The sequence below is a fragment of the Sabethes cyaneus genome, chromosome 3 (genome assembly GCF_943734655.1).
Source record: "Sabethes cyaneus chromosome 3, idSabCyanKW18_F2, whole genome shotgun sequence".
In the NCBI taxonomy this organism is placed as follows: domain Eukaryota; kingdom Metazoa; phylum Arthropoda; class Insecta; order Diptera; family Culicidae; genus Sabethes; species Sabethes cyaneus.
In genome coordinates this window covers 104837425-104856751 of record NC_071355.1, presented here as the reverse complement: position 1 = coordinate 104856751, position 19327 = coordinate 104837425, and the positions used below count along the sequence as shown (strand labels likewise).

The 19327-nt window shown below is 35.9% G+C and overlaps 1 protein-coding gene across 2 annotated transcripts in view; it reads right to left on the bottom strand.

Annotated features, from left to right (window-relative positions):
- Positions 1-5258: 5258 nt before the first annotated feature.
- Positions 5259-19327, bottom strand: part of LOC128743216 (putative fatty acyl-CoA reductase CG8306) — a 29795-nt gene continuing 15726 nt past the window's right edge. For both annotated transcript variants that reach the window (XM_053839747.1, XM_053839748.1), the window contains exons 8-11: positions 14363-14482; positions 5904-6023; positions 5591-5848; positions 5259-5502 (exon numbers count right to left, since the gene is read on the bottom strand). In XM_053839747.1, coding sequence (XP_053695722.1) covers positions 5364-5502; positions 5591-5848; positions 5904-6023; positions 14363-14482 — 637 coding nt within the window. In that variant the 3' untranslated portion in view covers positions 5259-5363. The remainder of the gene's footprint in view (positions 5503-5590; positions 5849-5903; positions 6024-14362; positions 14483-19327) is intronic.

Genomic DNA, 19327 nt, shown 5'->3' with positions numbered 1-19327 from the left:
TTCAACCTCATTTTCTCCAACCGAACCTTTCTAGAAATGAAAGATACAGCTCAAACGCATGTTTTAAAATTATAGATTATTTATAACAGGCATACCAAACATCAAAATTGCACCTTCAATTTGAGCGTTATTTTCAATTTGCGTTGTAAGTTTGACGCACCTTTCTATAAATGATATTTTGACCACAGGCTTTACGTAAAAGTACATGTTTTTTTGACAGTAGGTAAACATAATGAGTGTATTAACAAATTACACCCGAAAACTAGTTGTTTAATTTGACAAACGGCATTAAAAAAATGGGTCGAAATAAGGTCGGCACTTGAAAGCACCCGGGGCAAGTGAGACCTATTAAAAATAAAGTGTTTCAACACAAAACTTCCTGTCTTAATACATTTTTTAGATGAACTATCGAACATTTTCAGTTCAACTACATAATATTTACCATTATCATTTTCGTTATTACCCTCATCATTTTCGTCATTACCATTGCTATTTTGGCATTACCATCGTCATTTTCGTTATTAGCATCATCGCTTTCGTTTCGTCTTTACAATCATCTCTTTCATCAGATTCGTCATTGCCATCATCATTTACTTCATTTCTATCTTTATATTCGTCATTACAGCCATCACATACGTCAGATTCGATATTACCATAATCATTTACCTCATTTTCATCATCACTTTAGTCATTATTATAATTATTTTCTTCATTGCAATCCTTACTTTCAATATCACCAGAATCAGTTTTGTCATTACCATAATTATTTCCGTCATTGCAATCATCATTTTCATCATCAGCTCTCAGGGAAACCTTCGCACACAAGCGATTTTCTACAGGCCAGATCAAACTACGTATATCAGCGTGTTTCAGTAAACTATTCTATTTCTACCTTCCTAGAGGCACGCGAATCACACACGAAGCATATGCAAAAAGTAGCCCTCACAGAGGCAGCTAAAAAAATAACCAGATGCATACAAGCATCTTTTCAACTTTCTCCGATGAACGTTTACCAGACACCGCTAATACGCCCATACCACCGTATTCCGAAAAGGCAGGCGCACACAAGCGAGTTACTAAAAGTCTCTCTCAGGGGAGCAATCGCATACAAACAAATTTGCACTGTCTTCCCAGAGGCGATCAACTACGCATACCAGCGTGTTTCAGCACGCGAATCACACACAAAGCATATACAAAAAGTCGCCCTTACAGAGGCAGCTAAAAAATAACCAGATGCGCACAAGCATCTTTTCAACTTTCTCAGATGAACTTTGCCAGACGCTACTAATACGCGCACACCAGCGTATTCCAATAAAGTCTGGCGCACACAAGCGAGTTACTAAAAGTCCCACTCAGGGGAGCTTTCGTACACAAACGATTTCGCACAGCCTTCTCAGAGGCGATCAAACAACGCATACCAGCGTGTTTCAATAGACAATTCTGCCAAAGTCCCTCTCAGGGGAGCTATCGCACACAAATGATTTCGCACAGCCTTCTCAGAGGCGATCAAACAACGCATACCAGCGTGTTTCAGCACGCGAATCACACACAAAGCATATGCAAAAAGTCGCCCTTACAGAGGCAGCTAAAAAATAACCAGATGCGCACAAGCATCTTTTCAATTTTCTCAAATAGACCTTTGCCAGCAGGGATGCCACATATAATTCTGTGTTTTTTGTTGGAAAAATCTGACAATCTGTACGGCGAGGAAAAATATCTGTGCAAAAATCTGTCCAATGCAAAACAATGAGAGTGAAAGAGATAGATAGTCATTTTGCTGACTATTTCCGTCTCTTTCACTCTCATGTAAAAGCTCAAAAATCTGTTTAATCTGTGTAATTTGGCGAAAATCTGTATTCTATGCATACAGATTCTGTACAGGCGATTTCTTTCAAATATCTGTTAAACACAGAATAATCTGTGCATGTGGCAACCCTGTTTGCCAGACGCCTAATTCGCGCACACCAGCGTATTCCAATAATAGTAAGACGCACACAAGCGAGTTACAAAAATCCCTCTCAGGGGAGCTATCGTACACAAATGATTACACACAGCCTTCCCAGAGGCGATCAAACTACGCATACCAGCGTGTTTCAGTAAACCATTCTGCCTTCCCGGAGGCACGCGAATCATAATCGCAAATCACACGCAAAAAACAGCCCTCACAGAGGCAGTTCAAAAACCAGCCAGATGCGCACAAGCATCTTTTCAATTTTCTCGAATAGGCGTTTGCCACACGCCACTATTTGTATTCAACTTAACATACTCACCACTTGGGAGCACTACGCCAATGTCGTGTCCGTCGGTTATTTCCAACCGAGCCCTCCGGAATACGGAACAACGTCCGTCAAAGTCTACGTTCGTCCAAAAACTGACTTGTTTAGAGCATGCTATATCATGCCACAGTATGCGTAAGTCTCATATTGAACGATTCATTTCTCTCCTTGTCTCTCATCGTTCGTATGACGGTATTCTTCCTATGCAAGGGGTTTCAGTTACACTCAAGTAAATAATTCAGTTTCATTAGATTTGTTTTACGCTGATTCATCTAACTCGGCTCGTTCCCTACAATTTTGACCACAGGCTTTACGTAAAAGTACATGTTTTTTTGACAGTAGGTAAACATAATGAGTGTATTAACAAATTACACCCGAAAACTAGTTGTTTAATTTGACAAACGGCATTAAAAAATGGGTCGAAATAAGGTCGGCACTTGAAAGCAGGATATTTTTAAAATCAAAATTCTACAGTTCCTAAACAAGCAATCAAAGAGGTATAAGGTACCCCGGGGCAAGTGGGAATACGGGGTAAGTGGGAACGGAGCTCATAACTCTGTTCAACCTCATTTTCTCCAACCGAACCTTTCTAGAAATGAAAGATACAGCTCAAACGCATGTTTTAAAATTATAGATTATTTATAACAGGCATACCAAACATCAAAATTGCACCTTCAATTTGAGCGTTATTTTCAATTTGCGTTGTAAGTTTGACGCACCTTTCTATAAATGATATTTTGACCACAGGCTTTACGTAAAAGTACATGTTTTTTTGACAGTAGGTAAACATAATGAGTGTATTAACAAATTACACCCGAAAACTAGTTGTTTAATTTGACAAACGGCATTAAAAAAATGGGTCGAAATAAGGTCGGCACTTGAAAGCACCCGGGGCAAGTGAGACCTATTAAAAATAAAGTGTTTCAACACAAAACTTCCTGTCTTAATACATTTTTTAGATGAACTATCGAACATTTTCAGTTCAACTACATAATATTTATACCAGTAAAGCTTTAAAATAAAGCCAAAAAGCACTAGACCAAGGGGCCCCAAAAAAGAAGCCCATATGCACAGTTTGTGAGGGAACAAACAGTTTGGTCACATTTTGGTTACACCTAAACGATGTTAATTGAATTTGGAAAGTCAAATTTGATATAATTGAGCGAATCTGCAACTGGAATTGAAGCAATAAAATGTTGTGGTTATTATAACGTAACTATCTCTTATGAGTAGCTCTACCGAATTGGGCATAATAGAACAAACAGATCATAATCGTATTTTCGAGCTTTTAAACAATGGTTCATCTTAAATTACGTCTCGCAAGAATTGGATACAACGACATATTCTACTACATTTCATTACAATAATGCTTTACAGCGTAATTGCTCACGATCTGTGGTTTATATACATTATAAAGTCGCCCGTTGTGATCTGATTTTGTTACGCTATTTTTGAATGAACCCTTCATCCAAATATTGTTTTTGATTGCTTCATGCAATGCTTTAACATTGCTGTATATTAACTTACACAATTTACTATTATTTTATGCTTTTTAATCAAATTTGAAAATAGGTCCCAGTTGCCCCGGTAAATGGGGTAAGTGGGACCTATCGCCATAATTTTGAAAATTCTTCTCCAGATTCATTTCATGTAAATTCATAGGCCTTTTTCGTAATTAATCCTTCGAAATGATACCACTGAAGAGTTTCTGTGCTGAAAGAATTTTGAAATAATCATAGGTATAGAAAAGACAGTGGAATAAACCCAAACTATGCATTTTTTAGGTCCCACTTGCCCCGGTGTACCTTACTATATTCAGCAAAGTTGTGTATTTATACTATTTGTACAACATGAAAAAGTCATGCAACTACAAAACGAGCTAAAATGGAAAAACTGATTTTACTAATTCATATAAAATAAATAAGATTTTTCTCTCTTCGCTGAAGAGATAGAAGGTTACTGTCTTCAGCAAAGTTTCTTGTAATAATATGCTCTTAAACTTTACAGAACACATCAATATTGAAACTGAAGAAAAATATTTGATGCCAAACTAATTTAAACTAGATAAATTATCTAAGATGAAATAGTCGAAAATAATTGTAAATTTTAATGTGTTGTATACAATTGCTCATGACTATTGAATTCAACGTCCGATCAAAAAACAAATCAATAGTGATCTATTAGGCTATATTACCTTTCAAATGAGAATAATAGCGCATAAATCGGTTTAGCCAACTCTGAGAAACAGGCAATCATTTGTACCTAGTCAAAACAGGTTTTTTAAGGCTGACTTTTAAACTGCCGTTTTCAATAAAACTTGGTAAAAAGTTTAGTAATAGCAAGAGCTTTCGTTTGGTACTAAGATCGTTAAAAAAAGGTTGTGTAGTTCCGGAGAAACGCGTGTCACGTAGTGTTTTTTTTTTGCTTATAACTTTTAAACGAAACGTCGGACCACAAAGCAATTCAATAGTGATATACCAGGCAATAATACCTTTCAAACAAAAGTAAAAGCGGTCAAATCGGTTCAGCCACCTTTGAGAAACAGGCGATAGAAAATGAGCTGCACACGCACACATACACACACACAGACATTGCTCAGTTCGTCGAGCTCTATCGATTGGTATATGTGATTCGGCCCTCCGGGCCTCGGATCAATTTCGTGTTTTTCGACCAATTTCTAAACCTTTGTTATATAGTATAACAAAGGTAAAAACTGAATTTTATGTACATCTGTGCGTCCGTCATCCGTACCTTTGTTCATCTATTCTGTTTCGCATAAGCAATCGCTTGCTTACGATTTCTTGTGAAGTCAAAAGTGAAATACCAGTGTCATGTATATTCGTCAGTGGAGTGGGATTCGCTGAACGTTAGAGAAGTGGGATTGGGTGAGGTGACTGTCAGCCCCAGGTGTAACTGCTGATTAATCTTACGAATCATATTGATATTTAAAGCCTAAGTGAATAAAAACAAATTTAATAGCTTTCCCGCACAAGTTTTTTTTTTATTTTGCTGCCTGTCACCACTCATTTCAAATTGTCACTCTAATTTCACATAAAGATTCGCCAATCCAAATAACAAAACATTATCTTAGAACAATTGTAACACAAAATACGCTATAGGAACTATGAAAATACAATTTAGAAGAGGTAAACTTAAAATTCTAGAAGCAAACATCCAAATCATGAAGTATAGAAACAACTGAAATGCCACGTGTACGATGTAAAGTCTGTGAAAAATAAATAAAATTATGCATATGTTAGATTGTAATGAATAAAGATTTTTACATGAAAAATAGTACAATTTTGTATACTTACACAAAATCTTTTTTTCGAGCCGACTCTAATGATTTGGGATGTTCGTTATTGAGATAGCGTCTCACTCCTTGTGCAAGAGCAACGAAATATTCAGGCCACTTCAAAGTAGTTATATTTATATTGAAATCATTCACATCCTCCTCAGACAAACGATTGCTGAGCTCCAACGTGTTCCTATTATTAAATTTCCATTCACTGAATATGAATTTTTCTAGTCGATTAAGAGACTCCCAAACATTTGTGTGTAATCGCACCAACCTAGCAAATATATATTTTGTAATATTACAAAGTTTATTTTACACACGTAACCTACATAGGTCTGCCACCTGATAGTTTTAATACGAAGTCAAGTAAATACGCTGGAAGAAAATGTACAAATATAGCTGAAATTTTGTACAACCATAAGCTTGACAAAAACTTCAAATGTGGGTACCTAAAAAAAAGTAATAAAATGACGATTAATAGATATTTTTAACAATACGCACAGGAAATAAAATCGATTTTAATCATCCTAACATTCATCCATCATTCGTCAATTCTACTACCTCCTCTAAACGATTTTTGATTTGGTCTGAGGTTCCTTACGGACTCTTCATAAACCTAAGAGAACTGATGGTCGAAAAACTATTTTGAAGAGTTATTTAAGACATATGGGTCATTCTACGTAAAGTAACCGAGAAAAAGATCAAACGTGTAATTGACCTTCTCGGATTTGAAACAAATTTTGATCGTAAACGGTGTCCCACAACAAATTGCACCACGGAAGAAACGCTGTAGAAAATTATCTAATTGACCGATCCTTTTCCAACTTTCAGACAACAAAATATAACCCATTAGTAAGCTTTTGGCATATTTGTTTCATTCAACTTGAATACCATAACCGTATGCTCGCACCTTACGCTTAACTCCACGCAAAAAGTTATGTACAACCTAGCTGCAGCTCCATCTGTACGGAAAGCCCCTTTTTCTTCATGTCTTCCTCAGACTTAACCTCCTTGGGATGCTTCCGTAATGCCTGCTTCATAATGGCCTAGTATTTTTCGATGGGTCTTAATTCCGGTGCGTTGGAGGCGTTCATGTCCTTGGGTACGAAAGTGACTCCGTTGGCTTCGTACCACTCCAATACATCCTTTAAATATTTGCACAAACGTAGATCCGGCCAGAAGATCGTAGGGCCATCGTGTTGCTTCGACAGAGAAGGCAGATGTTTCTGTAAACACTCCTTGAGGTAGATCTACCCGTTTACAGCCCCGGTAGTCACGAACAGCAATCCGTTTGTCACATGATGTATTTCTTCGCCAAATCATATATTTCTTGGCAAACTATGAAAGTTTCTGCATCCTTACTTCCTCCGGAACATCAAACTTGTGCTGGGCGGTGAAGTACAGTAGCCCCGAAAGCTGCCGGAAGTCCGCCTTGACGTACTCAAATTTTCAAGAGAAAATACCCAATGGGTAATTTTCTATAGCGCTTCTTAACAACGAAGTGCGGAACAACACCTGGATAATATAACAATAGATCAAAATGCTGGTCGTAGTGATAATATCCACACACACAAAAAAAATAGCGCTTCTTCCGTGGTGCAATTTGATGTGGGACACCCGTTAGATTGCTCGTTTCAAATCAGCAAGTAAAACCCCTAAGTTTGGTGCCGGTTGGACCTTCCCTCGATTAATTGGAACACCTGCGTTTTTGTCAAGTCCACTTATTTTCCTTTGTTTGTATTTCAGGAAATATTAGATGTAGAAAAAAAACTATTTTTACATTTTCAAATGTAAATTGCCCAAGGAATTCGAAAAAATATTAGTTTTTAGCGACGGTGCTGTCAATTTTTTTAAATTCGATTTGAAAATGTAAACTTAATTCTGCTCTCAATGCGTACAGTTTTATGTCAAAAATTGCAGTTTCATCGTATTCCACCGAGGTATTCTGTGCCGATTCAGTGAGACAGCGTTTTGAAGCATGCAATCCTCGATTTATTATGAATTACTCTAATGTAGGCGACGGAGTACCTGTGTACCCACGCTTTTTACAGTAGTAGTAGGGGAAAGCCACCATCATTTCAAGGACTTGTCAATGTATGTAGGTAGAATTACAGTAGATCCAAATTTGATTATCAAATGAATTTCACACTAATGCTGTTACAGAAGGGCCAAAAGGGATTGGGCGGACCCACAAGCAGAGGCACTTGTGCGCATTCCGGGGTTATGAGAGTCGCCTTCCAGCATTAGGATCCTACCATGTAATAATCAATTTCGCTGTACCAACTTTAACCCACGTGATGATTTGTTTGTTTTGAGTTGAGAAGTGCCATATTTGCTTCAGGCCTTAAGGATTCAGGTTGGCAATCCACTCCATCATCCAGCCTTCCACATTTATGACATCAATAATAATACTATTAATAATATAATATTAAGAGGAAATGTGGTATATATGGGTATATAATGAAGTTTGGTATATAATAGAACAATCTCACCAGCAGTCCTTCGTATGAAATAGAATAGCGTCCTTTGAAGTTCCATAAGTGCTTCTAATACTTAATTTAATTTTTTTATTCTGGTATCCATGTGCAGTATTAAAACTCGTTTTGGCCAAAGTTTTTACTATATAGCAAGAGATGCTTCATAAGCTAAAACGAAAAAAAATAATTACAATTAGAATTACTAAATTAGGCTTACCTATTAGCAAAGCTGTGTGGCTCCGCCGTCTGCCCAAAATCCCGGTTTTGAGATCAGGCAGCCGGGAACCACCCAGCATCGCACCTCCTAGCTTGGCTACTCAAAAGAACATTACCAGGTATGGCCACGTGGAGGCGCTAGGTAGGGGCTTGGGATGGCTAGAGCTATATTGGACGCTCCTCATTTGCCTTCATACCTCCCGTGTACCCATGCTTTTTACATAGCTTAAACGACACAATAGAATATTTCACAGAAAAGAAATGTTTGTTAAACTTTCTTAGGCCATTGCAAATCATTTTGAAACTTTTTGTCCCCCCCCCCCCTTGGAAATTGGCTTGAAAAATCGGGAGGCAAAAAAATAATTTGTAGGATATGAGTTAATTTTTTTTTATAAAATCAATTGTCTGTGGGCTCTACAGCCTGAAAACCTTGAAAAATGACTGTACGAGTTGAGTTAACGCTTCTAGCATGAAATAGAAATGGAAATTCAAACAGCGGAATTTCCGAAAATTAGCCAAAAATATTATCTTTCGTTTTTGTCTTTTTTTCGTAGATTTTTGCATGTAAATTAACAACGTATATATTAAATGCAAGAATAGATTTCGTTTTCACGTTTAAACTTAAAATAAAAATGCCTAAAATCCATTTTTTTGCTCGATTAAAAAATTCTCTTTGTTTTTTTGTCACCCCCCCTTCAGTGGCCCAACACTGGAGGGACAAAAACTTTTTAAAATATTTGTAATGGCCTTATTTTATATTGCTTATGTCTCCGGAAATATTTGGTTTAAGAAAAAATCATCTTCACGTTCCAAAGAAAATTGACCAAGAAATCCCAAAAAATATTATTTTTTTAACGGCAGTGCTACCAAATACTTTTTAATTCGATTTGAAATTTCTTTACGATAGCTCTTCACCAGATTTTAGAGGGGGAAGGGCGGTAAAGACGGACACTGCGGGAAAGACGGACACTTGTCATATTTCATAAACAATAATTTTTTGAAGCAAATCAATGATGGGAAATGTTTCTATAGACTGAGTTAACACTTTTGGACTAAACCGCCGATTTTTAGCACCGTAGCTGTCAAATTTATAAGCAAAACAAAGAAAAAATGCGTATATACGCTAACCAATGTAATTTTGTGTGTGAAGAAAATAGCTGGTAAATTGTTAAAAAACAACATATTCATACTAAACCGACGACATTGTGTTAGTTTGATCTTTCACTGAATATCCATTGGAAACCTATTGAATTTTCGAATATTCAATAAAAAGTTATCGGAGTTTGAAAAATGGTATCCAAGTCGGGAAAGACGGACACCCTACGGTAGGGAAAGACGGATTTTGAACCCATTTTGCCCAACAACGATTTAACATTGCAAATACTTACATATTATATCTGTAAAAGTAACCAGAAGTCATATAACAGTTGGAATAAGCCAACTTTTAGAAACGATGAATTCGTCATCACTTAAAATATTGAAGGGAATCATTCTATTTTCTCGCTCAAAGGGGAGATCGGGAAGGGGGTTTTCCCAAACCAATTCTTTCCTAAATCCATGATGAAATATGTTAATCTTTCTTAAGACTGATAATTCGACGACGCATGACACCTTTGTCCGTCTTTCCCATATCATGTGTCCGTCTTTCCCGCCCATGCGCAGAAACTCTGATTTATACAAGATGTTTATAATATTAAAAACCCGATTTAATCCACCTAGTGGTGAAAGGAACCTTTGTTATACGGTCTTACTTGCTATTTGAGATAGAAATCGACACATCTTCTGAACATAATTCATCTATCGGTTAACGTTGCGTAGTGCGTTGGTTTACATAAAATTTTTGAAAATTGATTAAGTTTAGAAAATTTGAACAAAATAGGAACACTTAAATTTTGATAGATCTTTTTTCATGAAATTGCTGAGTAAGGATAAGTAAGTTGTTATTAATCTGAGTAAGTGCAAATAAAAGTAAGTTATAAGAGGAAATCTTATCCTTTAGCGTATGAATTGTCTAGTAAAGGTCTAATTTATAGGTTTTTGAACTATGCATAGTTTCCTGTAATGCCATTCTATTTGAATCACATCAATAGAGTTTTCTTGAATAATTTTCGTCAATTTTGATTAACTTTCGGTTACTCACGCTGTTGTATTTTATACATCACGTGTAGGTTTTTCAACGCCATATTGTTATAAAGTTACAAATCGTTGTTTAACTAACGTATATTCTTCAACAAACTTATTGTGAGCAAAATATCATAATTATTCAATGCATTAATAATTTAAATTGTTGGGAAAATGTATGCAGCAAAACTATCAACAAATGTAAAATGTTTAAAATGTATCTGTCTGCTGGTAGTCAAGTAATTCGGAGTCAAAATTAGGGTATTCTTTATAATCAAAGTTCTACAGTTCCTAAACAAGCAAACATACAGGTATTTCAGCAAAGTTGTGTATTTTTACTACTTGTACATTGTACATGTACTACAACATGAAAAATTACAAAAAGAGCAAAAATAGAAAAACTGATTTTACAAATTCATATACAATAAATAAGATATTTTTATCTTCGCTGCAGAGATAGAAGGTTCCTGTCTTTAGCAAAATTTCTTGTAATAATAGGGTCTATAACTTTGCAAAACACATCACAATGACAACGAAGAAAAATATTTTTTTATTTTACTTTTAGGGGGACTAATCAAAATTTAAATTCCACCAGACGATAGAGCTTTCAATTTCAAGAAACTCTTCCAAAGGTTCGATAAACCTAAAACCAAGTTTTCCCAGTCAAAACCCCAGTGCACACGTTTTCTTTGGTTTGGGGCTATTTTGCGCGCGAGTAACCGTGTTATAAAAGTTGGCGCGAGTGTTCGAGGATTAATATCTTTTGACCGGTAAAACCTATTCTTATGAAATTTTGCATATATATTCGTAGCGTCAAAACCTCTCGTATGATATTAAAATAATTGAGATTAGGTAATTTATCTTGGTTAAAATCATTATATATTATTGTTAATTTTGGTGTGGTGTATACGGTTGCTCATAACTTTCAAATTAAACGTCCAATCAAAAAATCATTCAATAGTGATCTATTAGGATATATTATCTTTCAAATGAGACTAATAGCGCATAAATCGGTTTGGCCATCTCTAAGAAACAGGCGATAATTATTACCTTGTCAAAACAGGTTTTTTAAGCATAACTTTTAAACTACTTGTTTGTTTTCAATTAAAAATTCCTGAACAATTTAACTTTAATAAGGGCTTTCATTTGATACTAAGATCGTTGAAATCGGTCATGTAGTTTCGGAGAAACCCGTGTCACGTATTTTTCACATTTTTGCTTATAACTTTTAAACGAAACATCGTGTCACGAAACAACTCAATAGTGATCTACTAGACTATAACACCTTTCAAACAAAAGTAATAGCGAACGATTCGGCTCAGCCATCTCTGAGAAACAGGCGATAGAAAAAATCATTACATACATACACACACACACACACACACAGACATTGCTCAAATCGTCGAACCCTATCGATTGGTATATGTGACTTGGCCCTCCGGGCCTCGGATCAATTTCGTGTTTTTCGACCAATTTTTAAACCTTTGTTATAGTATAACAAAGGTAAAAAGCATAAATTTTGGAAGAAATTTTCCAGCACACGTTGTAACTTTATTAGACAGAGACATAAAGTTCGGTTTGTACGAAAATTGCGATTAATACAGTTATATTTGAGTAAATATTGGGTCTTTACCTTTACCTTTACCTTCAAGAAATATGAGACAAATCTAAGGGAACATGTTTTGAGATAATTCTCATTTTATGGTTTTTATCATGGTTGTTCATGAAATTTTGAAGTTTTTTCTTTCAGTGTAATTTTTTATTGAAAATACACTTAATTTTCGACAACTTTTTCTTTGACGTTATTTTGAACAAATAAGTAGGTTTTGAAATATGAATTTTTAAAAACATAGTATCCTCATTTCTAAATACGCCCGTTTGAAAAATTACGCTTGACGAAAAAAAATAAGTTTCATAGAAAATGAATCCTTGCGTAGTATCCAACATATCTGCAAAATTTCATTTTAATCAAAAATAGTTCGAATCAAACCGTTTTGTTAGTTGAGCTTGAATTGCTCTTCATTACTTATCCTGTATTTAAATGCAAATTACAAAACTGCAAATTGTTCACACATACATCATACATACACACATACATATACACACATAGATACATATACACATACATGCATACATGCATACATACATACATGCATTCATATATACATACATACATACATACATACATACATACATACACACATACATACATTATATACAATCGACCCTTGATTGATATATTTTGGTTTTGGACGTTTTGAAAGTTTTAATATACAGGGATACCTCGATATAAGACAACCTCGTTATAAAACAACCTCGATATAAGACAATTCGATATAAGACCATTTTTGTCTGATATCGAACAAATCCCTTTGACATAGCTGTTAACGATACCAGAGCTATATTTCCATTCCAAAATCGGCGCCATGAAGATGTTCATTATTTCAAAATAACACTAAAATTGTAAAAAACTAATCGGTAGTTCAAACAATAATAAATAGTTCAAAAAACGTTAACACACAACACAGAGCAAAATTGGCGACCGGTAGTTCAATTTTTTTTTGAAAAAAATCATGTTTCGATAGGACAATTTCGATATAAGACAACTTTTTGAAATTATAAATTGTCTTATATCGAGGTATCTCTGTACAGTGCTAAAGTGTTTAAGTTTGAATAAATTTTGAAAGAATCATCCGATTTTCAACAACTCGGTTTCGTTTGATAGATCTCAACAATAAATTTCAAATAATAATAATTTGTAAAGTATTTCCCATTGAATTAATGCTTATATGTAACAAAACTATGCTTTAAATACTTTAGTATCACATTTCTTTATGTAACTTTCAAACCACAAGCCCATTCATCATGAAATTTGGAAGTTAAGCTTGAAAGGGGAGCTTAACTGCAATTAATTTTGTTCAAATCAGTTAAGGGACCTATGAGCAGGGATGCCACATATAATTCTGTGTTTTTTGTAGAAAAAATCTGACAATCTGTACGGCGAGGAAAAATATCTGTGCAAAAATTTGTTCAATGGAAAACAATGAGAGTGAAAGAGATAGAGAGTCATTTTGCTGATTATTTCCGTCCCTTTCACTCTCATGTAAAAGCTGAAAAATCTAAACTGTGTAATTTGGCGAAAATCTATATTCTATGCATACAGATTCTGTACAGGCGATTTCTTTCAAATATCTGTTAAACACAGAATAATCTGTGCATGTGGCAACCCTGCCTATGAGATAATGAAGTCCCATATTTTTCGTATTTTTATACAAAACTTTTGAACTAAAAATCCGATCAGTATGAAATTCAATAACGACCTATGGGATACCTAGACCTTTCATTTAACACTAAGATCATAAAAATCGGTCCAGCCATCTTCGAGAAAAGTGAGTGAGATTGAAAAGCGTCACATACACATACACACACACAGAAAATGCTCAAATGCTTTTCGAAACTGAGTCGAATGGTGTATGACATTCGGCCCGCAGAACCTTCTTTCAATGTCCGGTTTTCCGAGTGATTTCTATACCTTTATACTAGATATTTATATAGTAGAAAGCCAAAAGATTTGAATTCTTGAGTTTCAAACACGAATCACTGATTTCTGGAATTTTTAAAATCAGTTTTTATACTCAAAACTCAAGATATGTTTTCTTTGTGATCTTTGCATCTGTCAGAACACACTGAATCTTAAGCTGCTTTTAAATTTAAATTGACGCCAGAGAACGACTATCATAATAATGAGTGTAAATACTAATTGTGTACGTTTTGCTCTGTGCATAAATTCATTTATTTCAAAATGGATTCAATCCATTATTTATTGGTCATTCGTCAATTCATTCATTAATTTCGTCGTTCGGTGGAGTAAATTACATATTTTAGCGAAGTAGGTGCAACACGATGGCATAAACTACTACTCTTTTTAAAGTATGATTATCAGCATATGTATCATACAAAATAGGTATACTCACCAAATAGCAGACTTCAGTGGGTATTTATGTAGGTATTCATTGACTTGGTCCTTAACTGAGTTCCATCGAAAGGGATTACATGTGCTTGACGTGCAATGGTAAATGGCGACTTCTTTGGAACTAAAAATAAACAAATAATATCAATCAATCTATAAGTATAATATTACAATCTTTATAACATCTACAATAATATTACAAGAAGAAATGGGCGATTTCAAGAAGAAATTTCGATTTCTTGTATGTTATGCATTTCAGCGTTGGTGTTATTTATAAATGAGTTACTAATATCAAAATGAAACACGTCACATCATGTTGGTCGTACAATTTACGGTGTAATGCGGAAATGATGTTTGACAAACTAAAAGTGATTCTGAAAATAACATGTGGAGCGCAGGTAACAGTAGTAGTATTGCGAAGCCCGTACTCGAGTGGTCTAATTTTCTCAAAAACGCGTTCTAGTTCTAATGAACACGCTGGCTTGAGCATTTTTCTCGGACTCCCTTTCTTATTTGTTCATGCCCTACGACTAGTTTTTGCGAGTGTGTATTTAGCTATCAGCCATTGTCCTGGCTCTCGCTCGTCATTGCAACCGGACTAGTTGATACCGAACGATCACAAGGGCTCGCCCTCTTACCCGAGTTAAGAAGAAAAGAAAAAGTAAAGTAAAATCTGCCACCATACATCCTATTCACGGTAGCAGGCTGTTGACAGCTCACGAACTGTTGGTTTCGTGAGCGGGCTGTGCAGAACGACGCTATGAGGCTATGTGCTCGCGTATATGTCGGTAGCTAAATGTATGCATAGAGCATCGCTTGTGGTTGTTTCTCGTACGCTTGCGTAGTAAGCGTTGGATGCTATGCTTCTTACACTCGCTCGCGTACGGGTCGATATCGTTTACTCGATTTGTAACATTGAACAGTAGTGCAGAGTTTACAAACATGTTTAAATAGGGATGATGAAAAATACGAAGCCACGTGACACGTCTTGTCCTTGCTTAAACCCGTAGCTTTTTTTAGTGTATGGTTACTAATAAAGTGGACATTGGCGGAACTAGCGCTCATTTCTAGGGGGGGCTATAGCCCAGATTTTTTTTTTCGACCGTTTTATTGATCGGCCAAGTCAATTTTTCTAGGGGGGGCTAAATCTCTCCTAAATAGGCCCCCCCTAGTTCCGCCAATGAAAGTGGAACGTCTGATCATTAAATTTAAGCAAATAATATTCAATATTGTTTTTTTTGTTAGATTATAGTCACTTTAACCAGCTTGGGTCATTCTTGACTTCTGCGGGGTTGGGATTTGAACCCGGGTCCTCGGCGTGAGAGGCGTGAATGCTAACCATTACGCCGGGACTGACCCCTCAATATTGTGGTTTCTGTTATTTAATTTTTTTTCAAAGCATATTTTTCCTAACTCACCATCTATCACTAACGATGCTATTTATCGTTTTTCTACATATTGCTCAGTTTTTTTTGGAAAATTATTTATTTAATTAGACGTAAAGCTTATTATATATGGTGATTACATTAACCCGAATTAGCCCAATGATGCCATACGGTATAACTTGACATTATTTTATACTTTCCGCCATAAAATAAAATCAAATCGATATTTCCAACATCTAGTAACATTTTTCCGAAGGCAAATGGATACAGTTTAACAAAAAATAGCACATTAGGTATTTGAGGGTTGTATTGTACTTCGATGCAATAGCGGGTATGAAATGGGGAAGGCAAACGAGAAAGCGACCAATATAACTTTAGCCAGCCCAAGCTCCTACCTAGCGCCTCCACGCGGCCATACCCGGTAATACTCTATTGATTGAGCAGCTAAGCTAGGGGGTGCGATGCTGCGTGGTTCCCAGATGCCAGACCTCAAAACTAAGATTTTGCGCAGACGGCTGAGCCACCCGGCCAGGTAAGTCTAATATGTTATTTTAATCATTTATTTCGTTTTAGCTCATCAAGCACCTCCTACGATTAAAACTTTGGCCGTAACAAGTTTAAATAATACTCATGGATATCATGGATATGGAAAAAATTAAATTAATTATTGGATATTAGATGCACTGATGGAAATTCAAACGACGCAATTGTATTTCACGCGACAGATTGCTGATGAGATTGTTCTATTTTTGCATATATATACTCAATATATACTATATACAGTTTATTATTGAATAAATCTTCCTCGTGATCCGTGGTCGCGAGTGGACGTCAAATATTTTCGCGTTCGAATTTTTTCTTGTTTTTTTGCAGGAGAATATTTTACTCAAAATACGTTATTATCAGTGATAAAGAAATTGTATTACAGTTGGGAAAATGCTTAAAGAAGAGTTGCTACTTGCAGTAGCTTGTTCAAGGCGCCTTCCGTTTGAAGAGATTGTTGCCATTTCTTTTTTGGTAGTTGGCAGGGCGGAAAGTGAATTCAGGATGTTTGATATTTTACGCTTGAATGAAATGGAAGAGATCTCAATCAGCGTCAATAAAAAAGGATGTGATACGAGGTCAGCCGGATTCTCTGAATGAGCTGCGCTCGATTTCCACAGAATTGGCACATGGAGTTTTTACTTCGAAGACGAGTTTTTTGACAGAGGATTCCATCGAAAAATATAAAAAAGTTTTCGCTGTCAATTTTTCTTGCGGTTTTTCGAAGGAATTGTTCGATTAACCGGACTGTTAATATTGGTTGACGAATTGTTATTACCGGATTGAAGGTACCGTAATAGATACAGGATGTACTGTAGTCAGTGACATGTCAGTGGATGATCGCTGTACTACTCATACTGAAGCGGTGAGAGCTTGCTGTTAGTTTTGGGAATGACCTTGAAAATTACGACTTAAGGAAAACCAAACTCTGCCAAACCCGGAGCTCCTGGCGGCGACGAACGCCGACAACCACGGAGTCGAAGATTCTTCCCTGCTATATAACTCGTGTTCCTTCCAACCTGACAGCAGGATGGCAGCAAATTCACAAACCTCACTGTGCTGATGGAACGGGCAAGAGAACATTTTGCAAATGCATGGCGGTGAGATCGTTTCGCATTTTAATTATTTATCATAACTATGATTTTCTCTATGCTAAATGTAGAATAGTGGATTTTACAATTCTTTAATCTGACTTATTGAAAATTGGTGTTAAATTTATTTATTTTACTTTTTTTCTTTCGCTGATTTGGTTTTGTATCAATTTTGAATAATTATTAAATTATTATGTCAGCATATTAATAATCAGTTATATGCATAATTTATTAATTAAGCTTTAGTATGAAACCGTTCTCATAATTTTTTCGTTTACACTGGTTTGTAGAACAATTATTTTGCTATTTTTATATCTTGTTCTATTCTAACATTTCGGTAGCTGGTGCGCCTTATCTATTTTCAGAAAGCGAAATAAGGCGCTATAACCTTGGCCTATTGCAGCCTGGCTTATGGTCGAAATGCCATAAGTTCATCCCCGAGGGTCCGGAGTATTATTTAATCTTTACTAGTTTGTATACTCCCAACGAGCATTAAAACTAAACAATAACAATTGACCAAAAACGGTTGGTACGAGACGTCCCCGTTTCTTCCTCCCCTGGTGATTCAGAAATGTATTTATGTGTGAATAAATTATTCACACAAGTTTCATCTCACAGAATCGTCTTTGCGGCAATACCTCACAGTTGACCTGGCCGATTTGATTTTTGTGATATATCTGGGATATTTTACAAATGTCAATACTGACAAGAAAATAGTACCATTAGTTTTTCGTTATTGCCTCCCCACTGCACCTCTCCTTACTTGACAAGCATATTTTCAATGTATTTAGTAAGTACAGGATAATTATTAAAAAACGAATTTGCGTAGGACTCTTAAAATTGCTGCCAGGTTGTTATATTTGTTGTGGTTGTGACTGCGATTGTAATAATAATTGTTTTAATAAGTAACCCTACAAATTATGCATCCCTAGTTCTATGATTCACACAATCTCACCACGCATTGTTGTAGGGAGACACATTGTCAAGCTAGGCAAGACTGCGTCACTCACCCACAGTTCAGTTGATTATTGTATTCACACAAAAAAGGTCGTTAATAACGTATCTAAAAACCTGACTTAAAACATGGTGTCAGAAGTGGGATACATTTGATTTTAGCTGAATTTTCATATTCCGCATGCTCGCTTGGTGTAGTTCGCGTAACGGAACCATAGCAAATGCTGGTATAGTTCTAATAGGCTTTGAAAATTGCACGACAAAAAATTATAAACTGAATCAAAGATGGCTACCGGATTGGATCTTCGACTGCCACAGCTTCTCGATTATGCCAATTTGGCTAAAGAATGGCCTCGTTGGAAACAGGCGTTCGGCAAATATTTGCGTGCAAATAGTAAAATAACTGAAAGTGAGGAAAACAAAATTACCATGTTTCCATGGCTAATTGGACCCCGCGGTGTCGAAATTTTCGATACATACACTCAAAAAAATCGCCACGTTGCATCCACGTGGAAACTCATGTAAACTTCTGTACGGCAACTCACGTGAACTTCATGTACTAGTTAATGGGAAAGTTGATAAAATTTACCAGGATCGCACGTAAACTGGTTAGTATGAGTGCGAGTTACCAATAATTCACGTGAAAATTACATGAAAAGTGTGATGGATGACAATTACGTATGTTTTCACGTAAACTTGACGTGCTGATTTTTTTGAGTGTAGTACCCGGATAGAGCAAGTGCCGAAAATCTTTTCAGTATTAATGTTGTTGTTAGTGCTATCGGCGAAGAAGAAGCTGGCTTTGATGATGCTGTTGAAAATGAAGTGCTTGACCAATCACTAACTTTTGCAAATGTGATCGAATCGTTCTATGATTATTACCTTCCGCGCAAGAATATCGCAATGGAAGGTTTTAAATTCAACACCATTGCGCAGAAACAGAGGCAAACTTTCAACGAATTTGAAACCGAACTTCGTGCACAAATACAATAATGT